The sequence below is a fragment of the Mycotypha africana genome (genome assembly GCF_025528875.1).
Source record: "Mycotypha africana strain NRRL 2978 chromosome Unknown BDF20scaffold_7, whole genome shotgun sequence".
NCBI lineage: Eukaryota > Fungi > Mucoromycota > Mucoromycetes > Mucorales > Mycotyphaceae > Mycotypha > Mycotypha africana.
In genome coordinates, this window is record NW_026515731.1 from 363,552 (window position 1) to 379,121 (window position 15,570).

Below are 15,570 nucleotides of genomic sequence, written 5' to 3' on the forward strand. Positions count from 1 at the left end.
GTGTTTTAATATGGGACCCCATTAGAATCGATCCCTTCCCCCACATTTCGAAAATCAAATATCCCAAAACCGAAAATTTTTTTTATTTCCTTATGACCACTCCTTGGTTGTCTTCTTGTATAGTCTCTGCCACGTCACCATAAACATCGAAACGTCGTTGGTTGTAAAGTGGAAGGTATCTACGTACTGTTCTAGCTAATTCTGGATCAATATCGGCGTAGACAATGGATTCCTTTTCATCAGTTGTGGCAATAACCTCACCGCTAGGATTAACAACGGTGGAGTGACCCCAAGCAACATAATCCGCATCGGTATCTCGTGCAGGACCGCAGGCTGCTACGAACATCTGATTATCCACAGCTCTAATTGTAAAAAAAAATAGGATGAATACACAATTCCAACTGCTACCCACGAAATTTGTACTTACCTTGCTCTTTGAAGTAGCTCCCAATGTAAGGGTCCTGTTGTCATATTAAAGGCACCAGGGTATATCATGGCTAAACAACCTTTGCGAGCAGCAATCATAGCCATTTCTGGGAAACGCATGTCATAACAGATACCAATGCCTAATTTACCGTACTCTGTTTTGGATATTATGGTTAAGAATTGAAAAAAAGTCAATAATACATAGTGCATAGCGCCCATATTAGCAATAGATACTTACTTGTATTGACGTGTGTCAATGAATTGCCAGCAGTCAAACTATCACTTTCCTATACAATTAAATCAAGATATGGTTTAAGAAACATCAACACATAGGGGTGATTTCGTAATAATGCTTTTCGAGAAAACTACCTTGAATGTAATTTTCCCAACAATATCAATATCAAATAGATGAGTTTTACGATGGGTAGCAATCATGTCACCATTGGGGTCAAAAACAGTAACTGTATTGTAGATTTTACCAGTTGACTCTTCCTTTTCTGGAATGGATCCTGTGACATTGGATTGAAAGTGAAATTGCTTGGGTCAGGCTAGGATAAGTTAGCTTACACGACAGGCGCCTACTTACCACCAATAACGTAAGTGCTTGTTTCCTTGAAGTTTAACGAACAATTTGTTAATTAGTTAGTTTTTAATTCAAACACTTTTACTTGCCCTTACTTTTGCGACACCAGATAACATGGCTGTCGATCCTCCTCCTTTCAAAGGTTCTGCATATTGAGGGAAGTATTTGACGCCATAAGGTGAGTTGAAACATTCCTATTCAAAAGGAATAAAGAAGCCCCTTCGTACTGAATATCGGTTGCTATAAAACACATATAAACAGCTACTGTCTTTGCTAACTTACAGGCAAGACAATTACTTGCGCTCCATTTTTGGCAGCCTCCACTATTTTCGACCTTGCATACGCTAAATTTTTAGACTTATCTGGTCCAGCACCAATTTGAATCAAAGCCAGTTTGAAAGGTGAGCAAGGAGCTAAAACTTCGGTCATTTTCTTTTTCAACAATCCTAATGTCATTCAGATTGTATGCAGTTGCAACAATACAAAAGAAGAGTAGAGGAAAAAGTCGACTAGTGACATCAAGTCTTCTGCCATCACTTTTCTCAAATAAACTCCTCTTCTGAATATTTCCCCACGACAGTTCCTGAGACGAGGATAGCATTACGTAATATAATTGTGTGCTGTATCATTCATGCATGCAAAGCTAATTGACCAATGAAATGAACCGAGCTGTCTTTATATTACAGTGTTTCAACGTTCGTTTTAGACAACTTCCAATAATTTATTGGGCAACTTGCAATTCAATTCTAAACCTACTTACAATTTATCGGAACAATTGCGTATAGCTTTAGACGGATTGAATCACCAGTTTGATTTTTACAGGTAAAAAGAACGAAAGCATGTACTTTCTACGTTGTGCAAACTGTCTAATACTTACTCTTCATGGTCTACTATGATATTGAATTCGTTTAAAAATGATATATATATTGTCTAAAAATTATGTTTGTATTGTCCAAATCTGAAGTTCATAAACTGTACGATGACTCGTTTAGAGTTTTGTTGCCTATTTCTTTCACTTCCCAACTTTTTTTTTTTGTTAGATTCCAATCACTGATTCAAATGCAAACGAATGACGACCGTTTAACTTTTCTATTACCAAGACCTGTCTGGGTCAACGATATGGACGTCGCTTATTGTTCTTCCTGTAACGCTTCTTTTGGACCTCTGAAACGAAGAGTAAGGTGTAAAGAAGCCATTGAGCTTTAGTCTTTATAAATATTAACTCTGTAGCATGTTGCATAATTTCTATATGTTAGCACCACTGTCGAAGCTGGTAAAGATGTATTGAATCATGGAAGAAAGAAGCGGATATTCCTCAACGCTGATTTTTTTTCTGTTTAAATGATAGTGGAAATATATTTTGTCACGACTGTTCTAGTAAAAGTGTTCCTTTGCCGCAATTAGGTTATGGTACGAAGGCTGTTAGAGTATGCAATGGATGTTTTGACGTTGCTTACCTAGTCACCTATGCCATTGATGAAGATCATGGACTTTCAACACAGGTAAAAATAAAAAAAAAGTGTATCAGCCGGCATTTCTTTCAAAGTGAAGAACTTCTAAATTGAACCGTTTATATTAGATGCACGGTGTTAGAGGTCTTTTAGAACTCACTGAAAAAGATAATGGTAGTTCATCAGATTTATTCAAAGTGTGTAAATCGTTACATCAGGCTCACGCTGAAGGTTTTGTCTTGGTATAGAAAAGGAGTTACATAATATGGTTGCTTACGGTGGAGTGGATGCTCTTATATGGCTTTGTCGTGCTTCTACAAGTACCCATTTACATCATTTAGTCACAACCGTATTGGCACTATTGGCCGAGAAAGAATCCATTCGCCCAGTTATCATCACGAAATGGGCAGTACCACCCCTCTTATTCCTGATACAACAGTATACTGCTATTCTTACCAGTAACAGCAACGACAATAGCAATAGTAGAGAGAACAATAATTGTACTTCCCCCAGCAGAGCTAATGTCAGCGAGAAAAGATTAAAAGCACGGTCAGAAATAACATCTGAGACTTATACCCACCAGCATCCTGTGCACTCTTCCGCTTCATCCTCAACTACATCATTTACCGATACCCATATCAAGCATAGTATCCTGTTAGAAACAATCATTAATTGCACGCATGTACTATATCAATTATCAAGGGCTGGAATTTTGAGTCAGAAAGAAGTATTTAAGGAAGGTATATTGGCTATTCTCTTTGAGTTGTCCGCCTTCGGCTCAAAATTACAACCATTACAGCTACAAGCAGCAGAAGGGGCCAACAATGATAGTGAAGATAGCAATAATGACCAACAAGAACAGCAACAACAACAGCAAAGGCAGCAGATTCAAGATCGTATCAATATAATACAAGGCCTTGCTGCCAAATCAATTTCATGTATTAGTTCGATCATTGCATTTCAAACCCATATTATCGAATACATTGTGCAGCCTGAGAATCGTTCTAATGATAAACTGGCCAATTTGTTAAGAGCGAGCCACGAGGAAGTACAGAAATACATGGCAAAAACAGTAGCTTATCTATCACTTAAAAATGGTAGGAGACTCTTTAATGCCAAGAAACTTACTGGCAGATTGCTCCCATGACATTACTCATTGGCTTTCTCATAGATAAATACAAACCGATGCTATTAGCGGAAGAACGTGCCAAAGCATTAGTTTTTATTATAGCCATGTTGCCAATGAAACTTGACGATGTTGAGTCCAAAGAATGGAAAAAGAAGGATTTGAGTTATTACTCGGGGCACAGCTATAATGGCGAAGTAAAATCAGTGGCGGAAAAGTTAGACCATCAACAAAAAGCCTCACCTCAACCTTCAACAAGGCAGCACCTAAACTCTGCGCCTGTTTCTCACGTTTGTTGTGCTTTAGCAAACTTTGCTACGAACAATGAATCTCAGGAAATATTGATGTCGCAACCGCACGTGCTGGCCTATCTTTGTAATGTATTCCATGTCTTTCCTAATCAACCAGAAATTCATAAGCATGTTGCGAGATGTTTGGCTAACTTGGCACTTTATGGTAAGTCAAAGACAAAGCTATTGATACAAAAGGTGGGTTATCCTACTTTTGACCTGATTCGCAATTTGAATAATAAGAGGCCAACAATGAAGCTATGCTTTGGACAAATAAAGCAAAACAGATTGAAAATAAAAAGAAAATTAGCGGAAAGGATGGATATAATGTTCTCCCAACTTTACTCATGATGGGCAAATCAACCTCCAAATCAGAGGTTCAGCGTCATATTGTTAGAGCAGTGGACAACTTAAACAGCAATTGTAAGTATTTCGTTGGTAGTCTAGATTATGAATATTATTTTATTTTAATTCTTTGAGATATACAATCTATTCATAGTGCCGCTAAGTGAGAATGATACAGTTCCTTTGCATCTGAATGCTTTATTCAGTGACGCATATGATTTTATTGACACCATTTTGACCAATACTTATAAAGAAGAAGAGGAACCCAAAGATGCTGACATGATAAAACGAGCCAAGAGTATTATGGCACGACGGAAGAGTCTTATGGAGCAGTCGGATACACCTTCTGCGAGCCATACAAGCCCAATTATGGATGATGATCAGGAGCCTACCTCATCACCTTCCACTACAAAGGATTGTAAAAGTAGCGAAATACTAGAAGAAAAAAAGGATGTATCAGAAGTCGACGATGAAATTGTTAATAGCGCCGACAACAGTTGCAATACGAACAGTAAAGAAGAAAACGAGCAACATTCAGAAGAAACAGGCGCTGCAGCTGAACTGACGATTACAACATCGTCGTCTTCTCTTTCCTCAGCATCCAAGGATAGTAAGTACTTTAGCGAGGACGAAGCCAAAGACAACGATAATAACAAAAAGGAGGTTGGGAGCCAACATCAAGAACGGCCAACGGAAAAGAAGGCAGTAACACCACAAAAGGCTTCTAACAACAAAAAGCGAAAATCTAAAAAACATAAGTAATGCTTTCAGCACTTGTTGTACATACTTCTCATAAGTAAATCGTTGTATTTGACAGAAATACCCCTCAATTGGTTGTTTTCACGTCTTATGTATAAGTGAGCGGCAATACTTTTCTTGTTACCATACTCTTTAAGTTAATACCAAGGGTACAATAAGAAATATTACGACATTGACAAACGCTAGGATTATAGTTATGGTGTTTGGGTTTGTGTCTCTTTTCTACCTTTTCCTCTTCGGATTTAATGAAACTACTCTTAAATAATGCATTTAGTGCTATATGTTCTCCGAACAATTTTAAAACAACTATACATTACGATTTATAGCAATGCTACATAAACCACCCATAGTTACTTATTGCTATACCCGTTTATAGCAGCCTACGCTCTCTCAACAAGTTGAACAACAATGCAATCATTCTCAGGCCCAAAGCAGGGAAAGGCAAAAGAAAGTATAGATGGAAGTCAACAAGATGCTGGCGAGGTAGAGATTGTTATCTTCCATAATTTGTCGCGTTGAATGTCAACTGCGCCCAACAGTGCCAAGCTGCGCAGTAGTATTTTTTGGTAATGGATGAAGAAGCAGTTCTGTCAGATACTGAGGAATATTCCATGCTAATTTGTATATTATCACCGTTATATTACTGTTCGCCGTCATTTTCGAATAGCTCCAGTGCAAAAAAAAAGCATTCACGTTTGGCTAACTGTTTGAAAATTGCTACCCTCATTTATTTATTGTCATACTTAACGACGTTATGTTGAGATATAAAGACCGCTTTTACAAGCTACCGAAGATCTTCTTCTTAACATGCAATGGCGGAACAGCCATAGACGTGTTCTTAATAAAAAGCTTTTTAGCCAGAAGCGAAGAAAAAAAGTTGGATACAATGGCTACTCAAACATAGACAATTTGATAGCAAACTTCTCTCATTAAACCAAGCTCAGACAAAAGATTCTATCTATGCGTAAAAGCTCGCTTTCGATGGAAGGTAAACAATAGCACTAGCGCACCACGAACGTTTGACTGAGCAGTACAACAATCAGTCGTCCATTCGCCACCTGAAAAAAAAAGCGCGACCTAAATTTGGCGTTGGTTGTCTGCTGCTTAAATCAAAACACAAGCGACAATCAATCAACGTGATTCACTTTAACCCCCCCTCTTTCGTCTTCAGCCAAGTTTGTCACGGAAAAATTCAGGACAAATCAGATCAGCTATAATGGCAACTCGATCCTCTACCCGAAAATCAGCAACTGTCAGAGAAACCGATCCACATGTGCTGGAGAAGCTCACCATGACAAAAGAGGCAGCTTTAAAATCGATGACGCCTTTAGTCGTGGAGATCTTCAACGATGCCCAAAAGCCAGATACTATCTTACGAGCCAATGCCATCAAATTACGAGAAGTTCAAATGAACTGTTGTCTTAATTCACCTCGTATGATTGGCCAACCAGAAGATATTGACCATGAAGGAGAAGCCAAGTTTTTAAAGTTGATCTTCAGATTGGTCAATATGGTGATCAAAGTGAAAAAGAAAGAGCCCACAGCAGATCGAGTTCAACGATTTATAGCAGGATTTTTACAATATATTCAAACGAAAGGTTCGAAATATGCATATTCCTTAGAATACCGCTGTGACATTGTTGAAAATAAGTCTTTTGACTAAACTGTACGTCGCTTGTTACATCATTGTAGATGAGGAGGCTAAATCAAAAGCCAAGGAACAAAAGAGAAAGGAACAACAACAACAACAACAACAACAACAACAACAACAAATAACAGCAGGTAAAACAGTAGATAGTGACTTAAGTGATGCTATGTCTGAAGATGGTCATAATGAAGCCGCCGATACAAGACAACAACAATTTGAAGCACCGGAAGCAACAATAAATGAAGGGAAGGAGGAGGAGGAGGATGAGCCTGAATATGAAACAGTTACCTCACGATTCGTAGAGAGTTTGATTCGACATTTGTTCCAAGGATTCCGTGATAGCAAATCTCACATTCGCCTTCGATGCTGTCAGATGATAGCGCTCAACATAAGCTCTATGGGTGAATTAGAGTAAGAATGACGATAAACTCTTATGGAAACAGATATAAATTACAGTTCTCTCATTTCAAATTTGCTATTCACAATACGTTTCATAGCGAGGATTTATATCAAGATTTAAAGACATACTTATTCGAAGCCCATATTGATAAAGAAGCCAGTGTAAGAGCGCAGGCTGCAACTGCTCTTTGTCGATTACAGAGTGATACAGAAGTGGATCCAAGCGATGGTAGGACGATTCATGAAAAGTTAATGTGGAGTGTTCGCTTTGATCCAAGCCCGTAAGAACTATCAATTAAAAAAACAAAGGTTTCTATGGAATTCTCGCTCATATTCAACTGCTTTATATAGTGAAGTACGTCGACTTATTTTGTTTAATGTGGACGTTACATCCAACACACTACCTTACATTGTAAAAAGTGTGCGAGATCCCGACGATATCAATAGACGAGTTGTTTACTTGAAGCCATTATCTGATCTACAAGATTTCCGGCTTTTGAGTTTCGATGAGCGTTATGAAGTTTTAAAATGGGGTCTCAATGACAGAAACAAATTGGTTCGAAAATCAGCTCTTAAAATGTTCTCAGAGAAGTGGATTCAGCATGCAGGCAACAATCTGATTGAATTTTTGGAACGATTAGAATCCACCCATCCAGCTGTATCACCTTTAGTAGAACAATTACTCAAGGCTTTTTTCAAAGAAAGAATGGATATTGTGAATGAGATTACATTTGATGGTGAGCGACGTTCGATGGGTACTGAACAATATAAACGAACTGATTGTTAACCACTCACTACTGGTACATTATAACAGATGAATTTTGGAGCAATTTGTCAGGTGAAAGTGCATTATTAGCCAAAGTGATCATTGAATTCTTACAAAATAACGAAGGATTAGAAGAGAAGCTGGACTCTATATTGCCGGAAGTAACACGCCACGTATTCAATTTGGAGAATTACTTTAATCTCTATCGCGCTTCATGCAATTCTGCAACCGATGCTTCTTTAAACTACGAATTCATCACTACCCAAATGCTAGATATATCGTTGTGCTTGGATTATGCTGATGAAGTCGGAAGAAAAAAGATGTTCGAAGTACTACGTAATATCCTTCGATCTTATGAAATGATCGATGACCATTTGAAGAGAGTTATCAAAATCTTTCGAATTATTTCTATTGATGAGAAAGATTTCACCAGGTATTGAAATAGACACACTATGGCTATTGCGTATATATTCTGTATGCTCATTGATATTCATCATCTGATCTGATAGATCGATTATCGAGATTATATCAGATATCCAAGAAGATGCTTCTATGCCATTTTACGATGCAGAAGATATAGTTCCCACAAAGAAAGCGAAAATCAGCAACTCACAAGCGAGAGATAGGAGCGAGACTCCTCCTGCTTCTGTCACTTGCTCACCTGTAGCATCTATAGAAGACAATAGAGGAGAAAATGAAGAAGCAACGATTGACAGTCTTGTGACACAATTCCGCTGCTTGAACATATGTAAACGCATGCTTGAAAATAGTTATGAGGTAAAGAGAAAAGAGAACATCCATGAGAGCAAATAAGTGGTTTCGGCCTCAACAACTCATCGCTATTGATTTGCATATCCACATTAGCCCCTAACAGAAAACTCGAATTTATATGGTTTATTGAATGATCTTATTGTTCCAGCTGTACAAAATTCTGATACCCTCCTTCGCCAAGAAGGATTGCATTGTTTGGGTCTATGTTGTACGTTGGATAGACGATTAGCGCAACATAACATTTCATTATTCATCACTTGTATAAAGCAAGGTCATGATGATCTCGTGAAAAAGGCTATCAGAGTAAGTATCAAGTACGGTTTTGAGGTGAAAAGAAAAAAGTCGCTAATGATAGGTACAGATTTTAGGTGATCTACTACTGATGTACGGTGTAAACACAATGAAGGAACACCTGCCCAGTGTAAGTACAATACAGTAAAAAAATAGAGTAGAGCCAACCTTTTAAGTCACATAGATTGCATTTTTTTAGACGGACGATTTTAGGGAAGTGTTTGAGTTCGCATTAGATCATGATAATACAGAAATTCAATTTCTGGCGACACAGGCATTATGTAAATTGATGTTGTTTAACAGATTCAATGACGATGAAGTAAGTGCTGTTTTTTTTTTCGTGAAGGAAACGTCGCCCTGCCTCATTTGAAGATGATAACTCACTCGATGTCATGTGTCGGTAGCTGTTGCGTTTGATGATCCTACTTTACTTTTTCCCGAAAGCCGAGACTGACGTACACAGCAATAGTATTCATCAATGTTTAGCTTACTTTTTCCCCGCTTATTGCTATTCGTCAGAAGAACATCAGAAATCGCTTTCCAATATCACGATTCCTGCCCTGGAAGAATTATGTAATACGTATAACGATTTAGAAAAAGATGAAACCATGACCAGCCCAAAGATGATATCAGAAATGTTGGCGGATTGGAACGATCCTCGTAAATTGGCCAAGTAAGTGCTACCCTTTTCTGTTTACAAAGCTTCTTGATTGCTCCAATGGGAAGCCTATCTTTGACACATATTGTACTTGTTTTGTAGACGGGAGAACACTAAGCTTCCGTCATTTATTGATGACGATGATAACGATGATGATACCGCTCGTTTTAGCACACCAGCCGGACCTGCTCTCGAAGCACTTGAAATAATTTTGAACGAACCAGAGAATACCAAACGTAAAGCAATGTGTCATTTTGTTTTAAAAGTGTATCTAGACAGAGTGGAGGTAACGAAATTGATCGATATACAACGGGCTATCAAGGCCATTGAAGAACAAAATCCTCTCAAATTGGTACCGACGCAAAGGGCCTTCAACAAATTGTTAAAAAGGATAGAAGCAATGATTCATGAAGATGACGAAGGACAGGCACTGATGACTAAACAGGAAGACGAGCATGAAGAACAGCAGCAGAGACTGGAACAACAAGAACAACAGCAACCACCTTCGGAGCATGTCAGTGCAGATGACGACAATAACAATGAAGAGGAGGACGATAAGGAGACAATAAACAATGATGCAGCCAGTGAAGGAACGGCAGCGCAAGATGAGATGAGTAAGAGTGATGCCGACAGTGAGGAAGGGAAAAAAAGACAATGAAATTTGTGAACTTAAAGTCGATCTTTCGTCTCAAAGATACAGCCCATGATTGTAGCATACATTTCTCTCACTTTTTCTCACTTTAAGATACCTTGCTATTTACAAGCAACCCTACTACTACTACTTATTTAAATAAAGTGTTTTTCCACGATATTTCAAGTACTCACAAAACTGAGATAGAATGTAGTTGAATGACTACATTAGCGGATGTGTGCTTTGTTTTAAAGAAAAGTCCATCAATACGTTGCATTCCTTGGCCCATTTCAGTATAATGTGAGCGGGTTAGCGCCTACAGCGGAGATGAATGCAATGCACTCTGTCACCTTTCACACCGCCTTGTGAACAAGCGAGTGAATCTTTCTACCATCCCATTGTTCTAAAAACCAGAATATTTGGGAGGGAAAGGCGTGTGCCTATGTAAAAAAGTGTGTTCTGTTTCTATTTCAGATAAATCAAATCTGAAACTAGTGTCTAGTGAAGGCCTTTGTAACAAAAGCAGCAAGAGACATTGCCACAAAAGAGGTGAGCCGTCTCTCTCTATTCAACATAATAAAAAAGCCTCTATCACATTAAGAATGCAAAGAACCACTTCAGCCCTTCTTTTATGCATATATAAGCCAGTTATTCTTTTTAACGGTTGCTTTCCAAATTGACGTTTAGAGAAAGAATGAAATGCATTTCTGAAAAGGAAGGATGGATAGTGAAAAACCTTCATATACAATCAAGAAGCAAATGATTAAAGTAAGCTTTATTCAACAGAAAGTGAGGGTTATATGGATTGTTCGGTATATGTATGTCTTTTTTTTTTTTCTTTGAATTTAATGCTTAAATCAGAAGAATGGAGGTTGCTTGTTACGACGAGATTCAAAGAATTCAGGATTCACAGTCATAAACTATGATATATGAAAGGTCTTTTGAGTAATGTTATCTCGTAGCAGTGCCTTGATGCAAAGTATGTTACCTTAGTATTCTGATGTTGTTCTATTTTTTGCCAAGGATACTTGTTGTTCTTATCGACACGAATATCAGAGTGAGTTCTAAGCAAATAGACTATAAAAATACAGCGGGATGAGTTTACAACTACTGTTCTGTTTAGGATATTTTCGACGCAGATGCGTAGTTATTATTACTTACGAGGATATCTAACGAAAACAGAAAGGTTCTCAATACTATTTTCTTGACAAAGAACAAAAAAAAAAAAAAAAAAAAAAAAGAAAGTCTTTACTTACGAAACAGCAGCTGTACAGCCTGCGGCTGTAATGACGAACAGAGGAGCTAAATCGGGATTTTTACGGATGAATTGAGCAAAGCGCATCTTTTGAAGTATTTTCTGATAGCTTTTTGAGATGATGAGAAAGAAAAAAAAAAAAAAAGCAAGATGTTTAGTTCAGACGTAAGACTTTTTATACTCGCTTGAAACCCCTTATTTTGTTAAAAAGCTGTTATTATACCTCCCACGTCAATTTTCTCACACATATCAATGTGTGATAATGTACTCTTTTTCTACAATTGAACAAATGTGACTTGTAAATAGGATAGATGGTTGAACATTGTAGCAGCAGAATTCTCAACTCAATAAAGCTTTAGAGCTTAAATTGCACTTTTCCATGTATATAATGCTTGATCTAGCAAGGTGCAGTTTTATTCAATTTGAACCGCACCTATCAAAGGCCGAGATACATAAAGCAGTTACAATATTTATGCAATTTTAAAAAAGTCATCTGACTGATAAGGGACGCGTTCAATTTCAATCTACGCGTTGATAAGCTTTCCACTGAGATTTGTGCTGGCACACAAGGTTGGCTTTATCTCTCTTTTTTAAAGTACGAGTGGGAATCTGCTGGAAACGTTCAAAGGGTAGTTCAGCTTTCTTCTACGGAGTCTCGCCAGTCGGAATGGAGATTTACTACTGACCCTACGTCCGCTGCGTCTGTCCCCTGGCTGAGTTGTTGGGGTCAGCATCTTTTGCGAGAGAAGAATCATTTGTCAAAAGTTCTAATAACAAATGGAATAGTAGAAACCAATGCAGATTACATTCAGTAGGATGACTTGGAAAACATGCCAAAGAAAGATCATGGATGGGCTGGCTATGCCACGAGGGCTTTCAAGATATCAATACATAGTATTTATTGATATTCTTTGTATGAAATAAAACGTCTGAACAAGGAATCCGCAAAGTCTTTTAAATGGAGGCACAACCACTAGGTTTATACACCCTTTTCCGTCGTTTTCCTAAACATCCAAATCCACGTTCTTTTTCAACAAATTGCTTCGAAATGTGTTGAAAAGATCTCTAAACTCGGCTCTTTCGCATTTCATAGCATGGATTTCCTTTCTGTAATTCGCCTATTCAACAATAGGTTGATCTGGAGTGAGAGAAAATACTGAGAGAAAGTTGAGCATTTCTGTAATACCTCTGTTATTTCATGATATCGTGATTGTTGAAAACCTTTCCATCTGAGGCTATTCGTCACTTGGATACTTTTAGCCTAATGATAGATGTCAAAGAGAGCGGGGGGTGAGGGTGGTAAGAGGAGGCAATCTAGTCTCTATTTCGTTGGGTTGTGCTCAGAAATAAGTGGATGGATAGAAGCGAGTTGCATACCAAGTTTTGTCTGAGTTGTTTGATTTTCAATTGTGCTGCACTCTATGTTAGTTTACATAGGAATAATGGGGGGTTTGGGTTACAAACGAAACAGGGATGTGCCAACGGCGAGCCATTTCAAACCTTTTCTTTCTTCAGAGTACATATTCTATGGTAAGCAAGCATTTTCATCTTTTTCAAGGTACGTTTGTAGAGTTTTTTCATAATGTCGCTTCTTTGCTGTAAATGTTGATTGAATTGCTCCGCTTCATGGGTCTGTTTCTTTTCAAAGGCTACTATTATATAGGAATAGCATGACAATTAATTGAATGGATAGAATAGACAATCAAGTATTGCTTCCCGTCTGCACGCACACACACACACACACACACACACACACACTTACGAATGGTTTCTTCAAGCTTGGATTCCACATTTTTCAAATCACTTTCCAGTTGAGCACATTTTTGTTGCCATTCTTTTATTGCATTCTCTTTATCAGCGACTATCTAAAATTGAGTAGTATATAAACAGAAACCATGAACGGTGTGCGTTTATTGTTTCCAATGAAAGTGGGGGGGGAGGGGGGCTGGCTACCTTTTCCAACTTTTCACGCTGCCGAATCCATTGCCCAGCTTTGTAGTTGTTGTCATCAAGATCTCTTGGGTGATGATGAAAAATAAGTGGATTCTTGAGGGATATGGTTTGTAATTGTCTCAATGAACTGACAAAATCCAAAGCAAACGTCGTTTCTCGCCTATGCTGTCGTAAGCATTCCTTAAAGAAAAGAGTTACAAAGGGTCTTTTGTAAAATTCAACTCATACCATAAAATCAAAACAAAGCTCACATTCAAATAACAGAATACAGCCAGTGGATGATGCCCACAAAGAAAATGGGTCAGCAGATCGGTCAATACGTAGAGTCCAGTGGTAGATTCTGAGAAAGGATCCCAAGGTGCGATACTACCACGATACTTATTCTCTTGTGCCTCACTTTTGGCTCCCAGCAACCTATTCACCAAGACTCCTAGTTTTTTTTTTTTTTTTTTTTTTTTTTTTTTTTTTTTTAACAAAAAAGTGGGGATGACTATCTGTATCGTTGTGACATTTACGGGGTTGTCTCTCTTCCCACACCAAGAACATACTTAGTTGATGAAAAGTGGCATCCATTGAGCTGTCTTCTTGTCGAATATGGTTACTGTCAGTTTCCACATTCTTGTCTTTGGAAGCAACGTTGGGACGAAGCAGATCAAAGAATGACATACTTGCTTGCTGCTTTGTTTTCCGATTCGTTAGTCGTATCTTTAGGAGATTGGCTATGTTGGCTCCTCTGTCCACCAATTTCCGTAGAGTGGAAAAATCTTGAATGCCTGTCATCCAATAATCCACGCCTCTATTGACCACGGCATCATCTAACGATCGGGTCACCATAAGCTGAGCAAAAAAATGAAAAAGAATAGGGTGTCCATTCTAACAACCCACTTACTTGAACAAGTAGTATCTCGACGAAGATCATAACTATAGGTATCGGTAAAGCCAAAATAAGCGTATTCAAGTGTCATGACATTTGCATCCATGGAGGCTTCTAGAGCGGTCAATAAACGTTGCTTCTGATCCGCTCTTCCCAATTGTTATTATACATGCATTTAGTTGGGGAAAAAAATAATAATATTTAAACCAAAGGTTAAGTGCAGAGCCTACATTTTCCTAATTGTCATGAAATTTCCGCTAGAAGTAGAGAAAAAGAGATGAGACTTCTCATGGGATACGACATGTGTTTGTGCTCTGCAGAAAGGGGAATGGGGATACTGTTACCCGACGTCAAAGAACAAGCATGCAACGTCATGACCTATCAAAGGAGCATTCCTTCGACTTCAATGAACAAGGCTAGTACAGCTTAGAGGCTTGTGTTTTTCTACCTTTTGTGACCAGCTCTATTAACTTGTTTCTTCCGTTCGTCATACTCGCTCCTTCTTCTGCAAGAGTATTCGTGTACTCATCGACCGTCCATTGACAACTTTATTGTTTACAAAAAAAAAAAAAAAAAAAAAAAAGGAGTGTAAAGATCTATTTGTTCATCAACTAAAAATGCCAAAGAGAGAGAGAGTCATTTACTATTGTTCGTGATGATCTAGAGAATAGCATGCGTAGAAAGATAAAGTTAATATAGAAAGACTTTTAGTCGTATTGGATAAAACAAACACCAGATGCCAAGACTTTTACTCAACGCGGTCAAGTGCGGCAAAACGCGTTCTTCAGACGCTTCAGTACCACAGTGACTATTGGATGGCTGCTGCAACGTTAAGCAAGTCGAATGATCATGCGGAAACATGGCCTGTGTTATTGAATCTACAGGGTTGTAAAAGACATACGATTGAATAGGAGAGACATGTATTTTGGACATTTTTTTACAGCGAAAAAGAAAAAGCCATGGGACAGCAGAGAAATGATTTTTGGCGATAAAAAGCCAAACTGACAACAAACAAAAGACAGACGGAATAATGCAGATCACACAAGTTTAGCTTCGGGATCAAAAACAAAAAAAAAAAAAAAAAAAAAAAAAAAAAAAAAAAAACGGGTGAGGGACCTTTTTCTTCTGGACTTGAAATGACTCAAAAGACACGCCAGGCTCACCCGAATGTAACCTTTGCTTTCTCAGTCAATTGATCAATTTTGGGTTCGTTTGTATGCTGTTGGCGCGTTTTATTGAATAAAAAATGTGACTTTTGTTGTCTGTCAGGTCCAAGAATGTGGGCTGTTCGATGTGCTGCTTAACCATGAGTCGAGAAAGCACCTGTTTTTGAGAAAACAATAA

General features: G+C 38.1%; 5 protein-coding genes across 5 annotated transcripts; 2 read left to right on the plus strand and 3 right to left on the minus strand.

Annotated features, from left to right (window-relative positions):
* Nucleotides 1-82: 82 nt before the first annotated feature.
* On the minus strand, nucleotides 83-1,438 carry BDF20DRAFT_914128 (carbon-nitrogen hydrolase; the record flags this gene model as incomplete). Its single annotated transcript, XM_053084147.1, has 7 exons — nucleotides 83-362; nucleotides 428-581; nucleotides 665-713; nucleotides 796-935; nucleotides 1,013-1,037; nucleotides 1,105-1,203; nucleotides 1,292-1,438. The coding sequence occupies 7 exons, from the start codon at nucleotides 1,436-1,438 to the stop codon at nucleotides 83-85; spliced, it is 894 nt and encodes a 297-aa protein (XP_052934641.1).
* A 510-nt stretch (nucleotides 1,439-1,948) lies between these two features.
* On the plus strand, nucleotides 1,949-4,983 carry BDF20DRAFT_914129 (uncharacterized protein; the record flags this gene model as incomplete). Its single annotated transcript, XM_053084148.1, has 9 exons — nucleotides 1,949-1,983; nucleotides 2,050-2,185; nucleotides 2,266-2,282; nucleotides 2,358-2,511; nucleotides 2,589-2,634; nucleotides 2,709-3,557; nucleotides 3,632-4,042; nucleotides 4,120-4,299; nucleotides 4,376-4,983. The coding sequence occupies 9 exons, from the start codon at nucleotides 1,949-1,951 to the stop codon at nucleotides 4,981-4,983; spliced, it is 2,436 nt and encodes an 811-aa protein (XP_052934642.1).
* Nucleotides 4,984-6,196: 1,213 nt separating this feature from the next.
* Nucleotides 6,197-10,171, plus strand: BDF20DRAFT_914130 (nuclear condensing complex subunit; the record flags this gene model as incomplete). The annotated part of the gene is made up of 11 exons (XM_053084149.1): nucleotides 6,197-6,578; nucleotides 6,673-7,039; nucleotides 7,126-7,308; nucleotides 7,379-7,764; nucleotides 7,842-8,226; nucleotides 8,303-8,570; nucleotides 8,658-8,867; nucleotides 8,926-8,985; nucleotides 9,055-9,174; nucleotides 9,260-9,528; nucleotides 9,616-10,171. The coding sequence occupies 11 exons, from the start codon at nucleotides 6,197-6,199 to the stop codon at nucleotides 10,169-10,171; spliced, it is 3,186 nt and encodes a 1,061-aa protein (XP_052934643.1).
* An 823-nt stretch (nucleotides 10,172-10,994) lies between these two features.
* Nucleotides 10,995-11,794, minus strand: BDF20DRAFT_589922 (NADH-ubiquinone reductase complex 1 MLRQ subunit). The gene is made up of 5 exons (XM_053075822.1): nucleotides 11,623-11,794; nucleotides 11,401-11,508; nucleotides 11,306-11,313; nucleotides 11,133-11,221; nucleotides 10,995-11,064 (listed from the first exon to the last, which is right to left on the minus strand). Exons 2-5 carry the CDS (start codon nucleotides 11,484-11,486, stop codon nucleotides 11,002-11,004), a joined length of 246 nt encoding a protein of 81 aa, XP_052934644.1. The 5' UTR covers nucleotides 11,487-11,508; nucleotides 11,623-11,794; the 3' UTR covers nucleotides 10,995-11,001.
* Nucleotides 11,795-13,171: 1,377 nt separating this feature from the next.
* On the minus strand, nucleotides 13,172-14,487 carry BDF20DRAFT_590044 (uncharacterized protein). The gene is made up of 4 exons (XM_053075823.1): nucleotides 14,242-14,487; nucleotides 13,901-14,167; nucleotides 13,604-13,782; nucleotides 13,172-13,532 (listed from the first exon to the last, which is right to left on the minus strand). The coding sequence occupies exons 1-4, from the start codon at nucleotides 14,330-14,332 to the stop codon at nucleotides 13,254-13,256; spliced, it is 816 nt and encodes a 271-aa protein (XP_052934645.1). The 5' UTR covers nucleotides 14,333-14,487; the 3' UTR covers nucleotides 13,172-13,253.
* Between the last annotated feature and the right edge of the window lie 1,083 nt (nucleotides 14,488-15,570).